Source organism: Poecile atricapillus, chromosome 7 (assembly GCF_030490865.1).
Source record: "Poecile atricapillus isolate bPoeAtr1 chromosome 7, bPoeAtr1.hap1, whole genome shotgun sequence".
Lineage (NCBI taxonomy): Eukaryota > Metazoa > Chordata > Aves > Passeriformes > Paridae > Poecile > Poecile atricapillus.
This window is the reverse complement of record NC_081255.1, coordinates 10,106,945-10,119,108: the sequence shown is the minus strand read 5'-3', so window position 1 is coordinate 10,119,108 and position 12,164 is coordinate 10,106,945. Positions and strand designations below refer to the sequence as shown.

Here is a 12,164-nt window from a genome sequence, read left to right as displayed (position 1 = left end):
TGCAGGCTTTCCTAAATGAAAGACACTTCAACAGGTTTTCAAGCCCAATCCACAGTCTTAGAGCAGGTCGAGTAACTTCCTCCAGGTTCATCCATTTCACCCATTACAAAAACCAAGGAGCATCAGAAGAACTTAAAAAATGCTTCCTCCTGCTCCATTGGGATACCCCTCTCCATTCTCTCCTCTTCTTATGCAAGGAGCCCAGAAAGTGTCCTCAGAGAAACCCTTTCACAGCTTGGGTCATCACTGCATCCCCTCTGGGCTCCTTTCCAGCTCAAACACTTTTTTTTTTTTTTCTTAATTTATGAATGAGACTAGCACCACACATCACATTCCAGAAACAGATGGGAATATTTTAAGTTTTGCTTTTTTCCACTCCCCTAACAGTTTTAGAATCCAGTTTGCTATTTCTGACCGCTGACCTTTCCACGGAGCTCACTCACGTGCCACGACAGCCTGAAGAAACACGTGTAAAATTATGATGCTCCCTTCGGATGTCTTAGCCTGGATTTATCTCCATGCACTTTTTCTGACATTTTACCACTTCACTACTCAGCACAAGGCCCTCAGTAATCCTTTGCTGTTGTTTTTATGGATTCAGGCTCCTGTCTCCACATGGGCACCTCGCCATGCTGCCCTGCATTGGTTTTACACAGCCTGGGTTTTGGTTCCACCAGTGACCACCTCCACAAACCCATCCCAGCCGCCTCCTCCCGACTTCCTGCTGCTGCCTGCTCGTGGGGGAGAGGGAAGACAGCCACGTGGGCAGTTTATTTTTGCTGAGAACCTTTCCAGGGCCTTCACCAAACGCCATCTGCAAACGGGATTAAGCGGCAGCGGTGCGGCCGCCCCTGCCCACGCGCTCGCCGGTCCCTGCAGAGAGCTCCAGCAGATCCCAGCTCCCACTTCTCTCGGCAGGAACCTCACTTATCTCCCCCAGTGGATCACGTTTCACCACTGCTCTCAATTCTCCTGCTCACAGCAGTTTCTACCCAGTTGCCTGGCACGGGCACCGGGCCTGCTGGCAACAGCAGACGCAAACACTCCGCGGATTATCAGGTTCTTTGTCAGGTACAAGGTAGTGGACATGAGAGCTGTAATAAACTGTGCTGTCCCTCAGCTGGGCATGCCTGTGAGAGCCAAGATAATTTCCAGATGTCTCAGGGCTGCAAGATACAGAGTAAGAGATAACGGCTTCAGCTACCGCTGTGTCTTCTCTTTGTTTGATTAAAAAATAATATAGAAGGAAAGATTTGATAAGCTTATTTCTGCAGGGAAAAGAAGGGGTCAGGAACGTAGAGTTGATAGAGGAGCCTGTGTTCAGCAGGGATCCTGGCTGGGGAAAAAAGGACAGGCCACAGGAAGAAAGCATCACGCAAGCAGCAGCACTATGCAAAGCAAGGCTTGATATAAAGAGGATTGATGGAGAGTCATCTGACCCCAAGCATTCCAAAAAATGCTGTCATGTAGCATTACAAAACAATTCTGTTCCAGGGCATGTGTAGAAGAGAAGGCATTTGTGGTAAACCAGCCTTTTAACAACACACTTAAGAAGCACTCCATTTATCACAGTCACAAACTCATATGACATCCAGAAAATCTCAGAAACACTGGAACTTGACCAATCATTATTCAAATCCAATCAGTGCATCTACTTCAAAGAAGAAGTCATCAGCTAAATATTTCTGGACTTAAAAACCCTGAATTTAAGTATTAAAAATAAAAAAAAAATAAAAAGAAAAGAGTGTGATATTATATAATACCTAACTTCATATTTAACAGCATGTATATTGTTACATGTAGGAGAAGTCAGAACATATCCTGCTTTAGAAATCATGCACTGGAAATTTTATTTTTAGAATTCGAGGTTGTCCCGCAACATTCATGTCCATTTTGCCCAGGAACAACCAAATCTGATGATCCTAGAGATCTGCCTAGTCCAGTACCCCGTCACTGACAGTGAGTGACAGTAAGTGCCCAGAGAAGACTCTAAGACAAATGTAAATACATACAAATACTTCCTCAGAATATTCCCCCAGCCTGCAATGATTTGTTCTCCCACTAACTCATAAGGTTGCAATTTGTATCTGCATATTTTATAGTCTCTGATGGATTTCAACTTCCAAGAATGTGTACAGCAGATTTCAAATCCGTGTTTGCTGCTTATACCCACGGTGCCCTGTGGGAAGAAGTTTTGTACTCTGTGTGAAGCAGCAGCTCCCTGTGCCTTCCCTTTCCAACTGATCCTAATTAGTTCCTTATGCCTAAGGTGGAAGAGAGCAATTAGCTCTCCACACACTTTTTCCATGCCAGATGCCTTTTGAACTCTTGGGCAAATACTTTTTGATCTGACACTCTGCCATTTCCCATTTTGTCGGCTGATCTGCAATCCTGTCTACCAACATCCCAATCTAAAACCACACACTGCTCCATCCTGAAAAGGCAAAAAAACAAATACTCAGGGCTAGAAAAACCCTCTCCTGAGTAAAGGCAGACACAAAGTGGTGATACAGCAATTTTATTACTGCTCTGTCTGTCCCAATTGTTTCTTTCACTTTTTCTCCAGCCACAGGTATTGCAGATTCTCTGGAAGCCTTCTCTCCACTTGCTGCCTGGAAAGAATCTCCAGTTTTTTATGCCTGCATCTTCATTGTTCTCTTTGTGCCAGTATGTTGGTACTCAGATTCACCTTCCACATCTACATTACCATCTCCTTTATCTGTGCCCCACCACCTGCTCTGGGTGCTCCCCAGTGTCTCCCCATCCTTGAACAGCAAATACCAGCCCCACTTCCTTCATGTCACCTGCTCTCCTCCACAGCCAGCCTCCCACAGCCAGGCTGTTCTGCCATCAAATCTTGCGCTCAGTCTCTTCCCTCGCTTCACAGGTTTCAAATTCCTCTTATTCCTTCCCCCATCAGACATTTCAAAGACTCCTGATTCAATGAAAGACGACAAGCTGTGGCCTCTTTCCCTGTAAATCATTTTCTCACCGTAACCATTACCGCTGCTTCAGCCTGCTGCATCCATCCCCTCTGGGGGCTGCCATGATTTCCTCCTCTTTCTCTCCTCTCCTCTGCAGCACCTAGCCTTTGAAGCCTTCCCTTCCAGGAGAATGTTTTGTTTCAGCACAGATGCCTGCTCTGTGTTTGAAGGAGCACTGGGCACGCTGTGGGCACCAGGAAGCTGCAGCTGTGACACCGTGACTGCAGCAAGGGTGGCACAGAGAGGCCACAGGGACCTGCCCTGGGATGGGCCACAGGCAGAGAGCTGCAAAAGGCAGGATGCTAAAAACCTCCAGTGGGGTCAGGAGCACCCCAAGCCTTACCTTCTCCCACCAGGCAGCTTTTCTCTGAGCTACACGTTGCTGCAGCTGCTCCTGGAGAGCCAGCAGGTCCCTGGAGAGTCTGTCCATCTGTCCAGTCAGCTTGTCAACCCAGGGGCAGCTGGAGGTCACCTCTGGCAGCCTTCTTTTCTCCACATCAGCATCCTGGGACTCACACATATTTCCCTCTTCAGCCATGTTATCCAACACAGTTTCCTAAACAAAATAAACAATGAAAGTTTCTTTTCAGTGGGAGCTAAAATGGTTTCCCCCCTCCTCCTGGTAATTCATTGCTAGGAATTCACTGCTGCCATCTCAATATACAAATCTCCACAATTTCAGAGTTATTTTAAGAGAGAACCCCCTCAGTTCACTATAACATATTTCCAAGTTAACAGAAAACTTATGTTGCTAACCTAGCTTATTTTAGAAAGCACTGCACAGTCAGCTACTCTCCACTGCACTAAAGCATGAAGTAACACTCCTGAGATGGAGGTGATCAGCACTGCAGCAGCTCTAGATATGCCCTTCCTCTCAAATCCTGAGCTTGGATGTACTTCTAGGGCTTTTTGTAACAAAGGGATGCCCAGGGAGGTACAGGTTTACACCTGCTCTGACACCCTCAGGATCACTTGTGCCAGTGGAAAACCCCAGAAGCTGAGGAACACCCAGGGATCCCTGCCCCAGACTGGGCAGGAGCTGGCAGCTCTGCTTGACCATGACCATCTAGCTGCTTTGATAATTAACAGTGCAATTACCTCCCAAGGTAGCAACTGCTATTTCAAATACTCCAGGAAAAAAAACAAAACAAAACCAAAAGCATTTCAACAAAACATTCAGAACTCATGTATACACTCTGGTGCACAGGCTGTGCAGAAATACACATTTTCCAAGCCAGAATAGCACAGCATAACTAAAGGACATAGGCCTCACTCACAGACTATTCAATATTTATTTCCATACTGTTACCAAGAAGACATTCAATAGGAGAGGTCATAATCTCTTTTAAGGACATAATTTGCATTCAAAATTATCTTTAGCAACTGAAGAAGTAATTTAGAAGCACTGGCAGGAAATTCAGCAGTTGAGCAGCGTGGTCTGTACACGAGCAAGGAAAAAGCAAGTGCATAATTACTGGCACAGCAGCAACACTGCTGGAGGAGATGTCAGAGAGCCACAAGTCAGCAATGTCACACTGCTAAAGTCAAGTGCTGTATCACAAAGTATAAACACAAGTCTCAGTGGTGGAAGAGTGCTGACTGTAATGCTGACATACAGGTGAGGCACCTGAAGTCAAACACAGGCAATCAGGAGGGAAAGTCCCAGATGAGAGCAGCAGCAAACATCAAAAGCTCCAATGAACGGCCTACAAGGACACATAAAGACATCAAAACTTTTGCTCAGCCTAGAAACAGGGACTGGGAAGGCAGTGACATGCTAACAGCCTTCACTTACATAAAAGATTGCTATAAAGAGGATGGGAAATTTTTTTTTTCTCCTCTCTCTCTTTTCTCAGAAGGTAGGTTAAAAACTCTGGCTTAATTCACAGCAAGAGATTCTTAGACTCATGCAAGAAAAAGCTTCATAAAACAGCTAAGAATGGCACAGGACACCCTGCAAAAGCTCCTCTCTAGGCAAGCACTGGTGCTGGGAATTGGCACAGAGCAGCACTGAGGGCAGCAGCTCCTGCTGAGCCATGGCCCAGCTCCTGGGAGCACAGGCACGGCAGGGACACGGACAGGAGAAGCAGCTGCAGGGAAATAAAGCAAAGGGCTTTGGTTGCTTGGGGTTTGGGGGTTCTTCTGTTTCTGCCTTATTTTGAAATGGATTAAATGACAGAATTGTAAGGTAACAGTGACATCCAGACAATGTTCTCAGGCACGTGGTGGGATTTTTGGGCTGTCTCGTGCAGGGCCAGGAATTGGACCCGATGATCCTTGTGGATCCCTTCCAGCTGAGGATACCCTGTGATGACTGCAGACATTGCAGGTCCTGCAGCAGTGCCATGCTCTGTTGTGGCAGCAGCTATGCCAGAACCACCCCATCCATCAGCTCAGCAATGCAAAACACAAGTCTGGTAGAAGGAGAAAACTGCTGTCTCTTCAAAGCACATCTCATCCCCATCCACCCTACTGCATCCAGGAACAAACACCATCATCAGTGAAATGGCAAATTCACCATCCAGCACACTGAACAGTTTAAAAAGATGCTGCTGGTCAGTTTTCAAGTATTTATTTAGAACTTCAGAAAGCAGGCTAACACTCCTGAACATGTCAAAGGCAAATGTTTTGGCAGATACACAGAAATAATTGCAGTTATATTTTATCTACTGGGAGCCAGGCCTGTGCTAATGTTGATGCTTTCCAAAAAAACATAAGATGGTAAACATGTAAAGCAAAAACCATTAGAGAACTAATGGAAATTGGAAATACCCTTCAAGACAGGTGAGATAATTTCACACTGCCCTTTGCCTTGCTCTTAGTTTAGTTTAGTTTAGGAAAAGGCACATGGGCAATTAGCAGTCAGCTCACTGATTCTGGAGATTCTGTAAGCTCATACAGCTAATGTGGTGTGCTAAAGAATTATTTCAGCAACACTGAACGGGCAAAAGTCGTAGAGAGAAGTGAGATGAATGACATCGTTTGCACTCACTTGAGGAATCCTAAGATGCACAGAGAAAGGGTTATTGATTTTCCTATGATCATTCAACACAGTTCAAGGGGAAATCAGCAATGTCAACACACTATTTGGCTGGGGAAAAAATGAAGTTGTTTTCAGTATCAGCTGCCTGCAAATTTAGTTGTTCTCAAGACTGCAATAAAGCTTAGAGGCCCTCTTCTGAAAAGCCATTTAATTTTACAAAAGTGTGCAACTGCTATGTTTAAAAACTATTAAAAAATATGAAGATCAGACCTTTTCATTTGTGTTATCTATATGAAATTCTGCCATTCTGCCCTGCTATTCCTCAACTTAGCTGGGTGAGTCCTACTGAAGAAAACAGGAATGAAAGAGAACTATGAAAACACTCCTTACTTTACTGAGACTTTTTTTTTCCTTTTTCTCAAGTGCTGTTGAACAGATGGTTTGCAACATTTCATTTTGTGGGACTTAAGGGCCTTTGGAAGTAGCCACCTATGTTCAAGTCAAGAAAGATGCACCCCTCAAAATGAGTTTGAGTCCTTACCATCCACTGCCAGTAAACTGCTTCCAGCTGCTTCCATTCCAGGAAGGCTTCCAGCTGCAGGGTCTCAGACTCCAGGAGCTGCAACAGCTGCAGGAGAGAAAGGAAAGGAAATCAGGCAATATTGGTCACTGGAGAACTACATGAAATGTGTGCTGAGGTATAAAAAGAGTGTGAGTGGTACATGGGACAGCACCGGGTGGCTTTACAAGAACATTTTAAAAACAGATGGGGAAACGTGAAATAAAACTCCCATTATCACTGATTTATCCCTCACCCCAAATGCACCAACTTCATCAGCTTATCCATGCAAAAATGTCAGTTTCCACACTGTTTTGAGGGAACAGAGGGATGCAGTTCTGATATACATGCTTAGTGTATGACCAGCTTCAAATCTTCTGTGCTTCTTGACTACCAAAATCAGCTGTTTCTCCAAAAGTATTTCCCCATCTATCCCTTCACTCTGAAACAGCATAGAGGAGCTCCCTCTAAAATGTTATGTATTTTATAAACTGTATGATCTGCTGCATGAGGAATCCCTCCCTTTGCCTGAGAGAACTCAAAGGAAAGATGGTGCATCATAGCTATGCAAATTATAATTTTTTTTCACAAATATATGCATGATGCACAGGTATGCACATGCATATATGGTGTAGGAGACATTCCAAGACTAAATATTTATGTATCAGTAAAAAAATAAACCTCTTGTAAAGAATAAGACAAACAAATTTGCTATAAATCAGAGCTCACCAACTTTAACCATTTTGGTTCTGACCACACCTTTGAAATGAACAATTTTAACACAAATCTGACACCAAAAGCAACTTCTTAAGATGACCATAAAGTGTGTAGGGGCTTGAGGAGAATGATAAGGACCAGACCAGTACCAGCTAAATCCATTTTACACAGACAACTATCTTCTGCTGGCTTTGTTTGCTTTAGTTACTTAGTACATAACATAATTTAAGTAAGTGCAAAGCATGACTTGACTTTGCAATTTTATTATGCAGATATTACTTGAAGATAAAGGAACCAAAGAAAGGAAACCACTTTGCAAGAGTAACTGCTGGAAATTTAGAGCAGTTTGCTCTAAAACACTGCTGGATCCAAAATACAATTATTACACATTTGCTCACACACCAGACACTTGGCATTACGCTTTATGACTCTGCTAGTTTCAAGCTCAGCTGGGATATAAAAGGTGGAAGGATGGCTTTCTGTCTCCTTTTTCCTTTTCTCTTTTGCTTTTTTTCATAGGTACATCTACAGCACAAATGGCTTACATTATGGAATCTGAGGCTTGCAATAAAACCCAGCCAAAAAGTTGATTAAATATTCAGGCCACAGCGAAGTTCCTTGACTTTAAAGTAGCTTTGCAATGCGATCACGAGCTGCGTGTGATTGCAGTATGAACATGTCTTATTACAGCTAAAGAGGGCTGAAGGTTGGGATGGGGAGTTTTTTCATTCTGAGCCTTCAAAAAGAAGAGTGATCTTAATAAAAACACAGTCATCATCTTTATTCTCTCTGGAATGTTAGAAGCGCCATATGCCACATGCCTCCACAGCACAACTGAAAGGATCTGCTTCTGAAACTCCACCAAACCTCCACAGGATCTGCTGCACTTAAACTGACCTTAACAACAATCAAAGCTCCCTGAGCAGTCTCCTCATCTCAAACCCTTCGGGATCTTTTGTATTTGGGTGTTTTGGTGCCTTTTTTCTTTAAACTGCTTCACTAGTTACACAAAACCTGAAGAGCTTGTGTGAAAGCATTCACCTGACTCACCTATTACAGCATCCTCACCTTTCACTGAGGTGTTAACACCCTCAAACAGCAGGCCAGCAGCTTGTGCTGGATTGCTTCAGCCACAAATCAGTGATGGGGTGACTCCAGCCATCCTAGAAGGACAGAATCCAGCAGAATTCCAGAGCTGGAATACACTGTGGTTCCTGCAACAGCGAACATTTGAGTTTCCTCGCTGAGGAGTGCCTGTGGGCACTGCTCCTGAATGCCAATATCCTCTGCCATCCTCTGTACAGGCCTTGCAAGGCTTTGATGTTACTGCAGCACCGAGAATAAAGCAGAACGCCATAAAAAAGTAATGTACTACAAATATCCTTGAGATAGCTACCTTAGCAAAAATCATGGAAACAAATAAATGTTCAAGGTTGGGAAGGGACAACGGATTGGTGGATTTGGTCACAGTGTCCACGTGCCCCAGGGGTGACAGGGTTTCACTCAGACATGCCCACACTGAGGATTGAACATTTCTGTCAGGCAGATTCCCTCCTCCAGCCTCATCCTTCACACAAGCTTTTCGTGTTCTTTAACAAACTCTGCTTTTTGTGACTTTGAGGCCACAGTGGTGTCTGTTTTCTTAGGTCACACATCACAGAGCTGGCATTTCAGAAACCAAAGCCCAAGCTGTACCTCTGCATTCCCCCCCAAACACAGCACCACTTCTTGCTGGTTTACCACCACCAAGAGCTCACACACACACACCACGAGCAGTTCCACCTCTGATGCTACACGAACCTCTCAAAATCCAAAACAAATCCCCAAGCTGTGACTAAAGCTGCCTCCCCATTTCTGGTGAACTAAGGACCTGATGTCACGCCTCCTAAGGAAATTCAGACTCAAGTCTGTAGAAGAGCATCCATTTTGTTTCATGAAAAGAGGAAGCAAGTCAAAAAAGTGCCTCACGTGGGTATCTAAGTGATGCTTAAGGAAAAATGCCTGGAAATTGTGTTTCCCTCTACACAAAATTATGACAACCAAATCCATTCCCTTCATTCTTCTGGAGGAAGTTCTTGCTCTAAAATATTTACACTGACTGAAAAAGTAATGACAAATTCAAATTGCTAATGTCTGTGGAGAGGCAGTTCCATGATGAATGCTGAGAGCAAACGCTTTGCAGGAACAACTTTGCAGGAACAGGTCCAACCCTGCCCATGCTGTGATATCCAACAAGAGGCCAAAGCTGAATCTTCCTCAGCACCCACAAGTGTAACTCACATGTAGTTTAAACATATTTGTAATTACTTTTTTCTGTAGAGATATCCATCTCTTTCGTATTATTTACCACCATATTAGAAAAGTCATTAGTGCTTGTAGACTGTTATGGAAATCAATATTTAATAAATTTGCAGCATAATGCACCCTTTTCACAGGCTCAGTTCCAGAGAGCTCCCCACAACAAGTATTTAATCTCCCATGCCCACAGCTCATAACTCAACTACCACACCACTGGCAAAACTATTTTTAATCAAAAATTGCTCTGCCTAAATGTTCAGAAAATCATTTTATTGTTAGACAGACAAAAAACAAATGGTCTTTCAGCAATAAATTCTGTTTCTTGGCTCGGAGACAAAACACTGCTAATTCATCACCCTTCATATAATGTCTGTAGACAGAAAACTTGCACTGGACTCCTGAGCCCTGCACACCTCACCCAAATGCCAACATCTCCAGAGAATTACTCAAGGCTTGAGACAGCGTTGGCTTAGCAGGAAAGTTTACATGGAGAAACTATCTACTCAATAATTGTTTAGTAGGGGATGGCTTTATTCACTGTGCATTTGGGTAATCTGAATTCTAGCTCTGAATATCTCACAAGCACAGGAGAGAAGCTAAGTGGAGAAGGTCATTCCCAAAAAATGCAAAGAAAAGGGCTAAACCCTCATGAAAGTTATACCATTTATGGTACCAGAAATAAACCATAACTGGGATTAAGGCTTTAGAGACCTGACCAAGCATCAGATAAAGCCAAAAGAATTCATGATATCTTCTCCTCTACCAATACAAAATTCCCTTAGCTGAAAAAACCTGCAAACCTTGACAAATGAAAGCCTTTCAGCAGGCAGGTTTTTAGGTTTAAATTTGGTTTGAAATGGCACACACAACCCAAACTGAACTTTGGCACAGCTGAGTTTTGAAACCCCCTTCATCAAAAAAAAAAACCTGAGAAAATCTCAGTATCACAACCATCTCAGGCTGGAACAAACAAACAAACAAACAAACAACATTGTAGGTGGACACAGTCAGTGCTCCAAGTTTCAATTCCACATTGTGATTTTTCCAGAAGTAAAGCTGGGTTCCACATATCCCTTGAAGGCTAAAACAAAAATAAATAGGCCTGAAAACTAGAAAGTCACGCTGGAGTAGTGTGAAATACAAACAGCTGAAGAGCACAAACCTACAGAACAATAAGCAGCCTCTAGGCACGAGGCAAATAAAGACCTTCTCTAATTTCTCTGCCTGTGAAACATCACTGAGAGCCAAGACCGAGCAGGAGGAGCCCTGCAGCCCAACCATCACGAGGCAGTGGATCTGAAAGACTCTGGGAGGACAGAAGTGGATGAGAATTTCTTCCAGCACCAGCTACAAACCCCACAGGGACCTTGACCAACACCCCAGAAGGAACAGGAAAAGACCTCTGGCTCCAGAAAATGGAATTTCTGTGTCTGCTGAGCATCACCTCTTTTGGAATTGTAATGGTGAAGGGGGGCTGTGCTGTAAGGGAAAGCAGGACTTGAATCTTTTGCAGAGACACAACACATAAAATACAAAACACAGCAGTTTTAGGTGCAGGAGTATCATTCCAAATGCCTGGATATATGCAAAATATCGAACACCCAACCCAAAATATGTGACTTTTCCACCCACCAATGCCAGTTTTATGCCACCACAGCTCAAACTCCAACTGGGCTATCTCAGTTTTACACTGCTGAGAGCAGGAAATCAAACCACTAGTTAAAAACTTAAATGACAAAGATCATCATTATAAAACATAATTGCTATTTGTGGAGGGATTCAGAAAAAAGCTGTTTAAAATGCAACTGAAAGAAAATGATATTTAAAACAAACAGAATGAGGCATTTGGCAGATAAAAATTGTATTACAGCTTTCACATTGATAGGCAGTGAACTGGGATGTATTAATTACATTCATTTGCAGAGGAACGGGTCAATGAAGGGACTGCTTGGCATTCTCCCCATGGAAACGTATTAAAACACAGAAAAAATAGCAGGAAAAAGAATCCTTAAGTTTTATACTTCAACAGCCAAGATCAATATATGTAAGAATGAAAAAGGTACACATTTCCTTCCCCTGGAGGTACTGATGATTTTGGGTGCCTAACCTGGCACCCCTGAAGAGCCCAATTTTCAGGCTATACCAAGAATCTTTAGCTCAGTTAAAGCACATCCAGTAGATACCAAAAACCACAATTTACTTTAGAGAAATCTCAGCTAGAGGATTTGAAAGAAAAGCATCAAATTGTATCACAGTACTGCCTGACAGCTGTTATTATTGTACTGCCAACCAAAACCCCCGTGCAGCTGATGTCAAAAAAAGACCATTATTCTTCTGCTTTTATTCAGACTGTCCCTGTACACAGAACAAAGCATTATCCATACCCATTTCTTTCCTTTCCTCCCCTCTATATACTTGCCCATTTCCCTGTATTTTTTACAGGCCACGGACAATTAATTAAAAATTTTATTCATTATGTGGATTAGTCTAAAACTGCAACCTGATGAGTACATTTTCTCCCAGCCTAGCTCTTTGACAAGCCATCATAGACTATTTGTGCATGCAGGTATTTTCACACATTTTAATATGTGTTACTGACTAGAGAAACTACTAATTTAAAGTC

General features: G+C 43.2%; 1 protein-coding gene across 1 annotated transcript in view; it reads right to left on the bottom strand.

Moving 5' to 3' along the window:
* TEDC1 (tubulin epsilon and delta complex 1) overlaps positions 1 to 12,164 on the bottom strand; it is a 66,613-nt gene that overhangs the window by 16,587 nt on the left and 37,862 nt on the right. Inside the window, exons 6-7 of the mRNA XM_058842831.1 lie at positions 6,509 to 6,595; positions 3,328 to 3,540 (exon numbers count right to left, since the gene is read on the bottom strand). Of these exons, the coding sequence (XP_058698814.1) occupies positions 3,328 to 3,540; positions 6,509 to 6,595 (300 nt within the window). The remainder of the gene's footprint in view (positions 1 to 3,327; positions 3,541 to 6,508; positions 6,596 to 12,164) is intronic.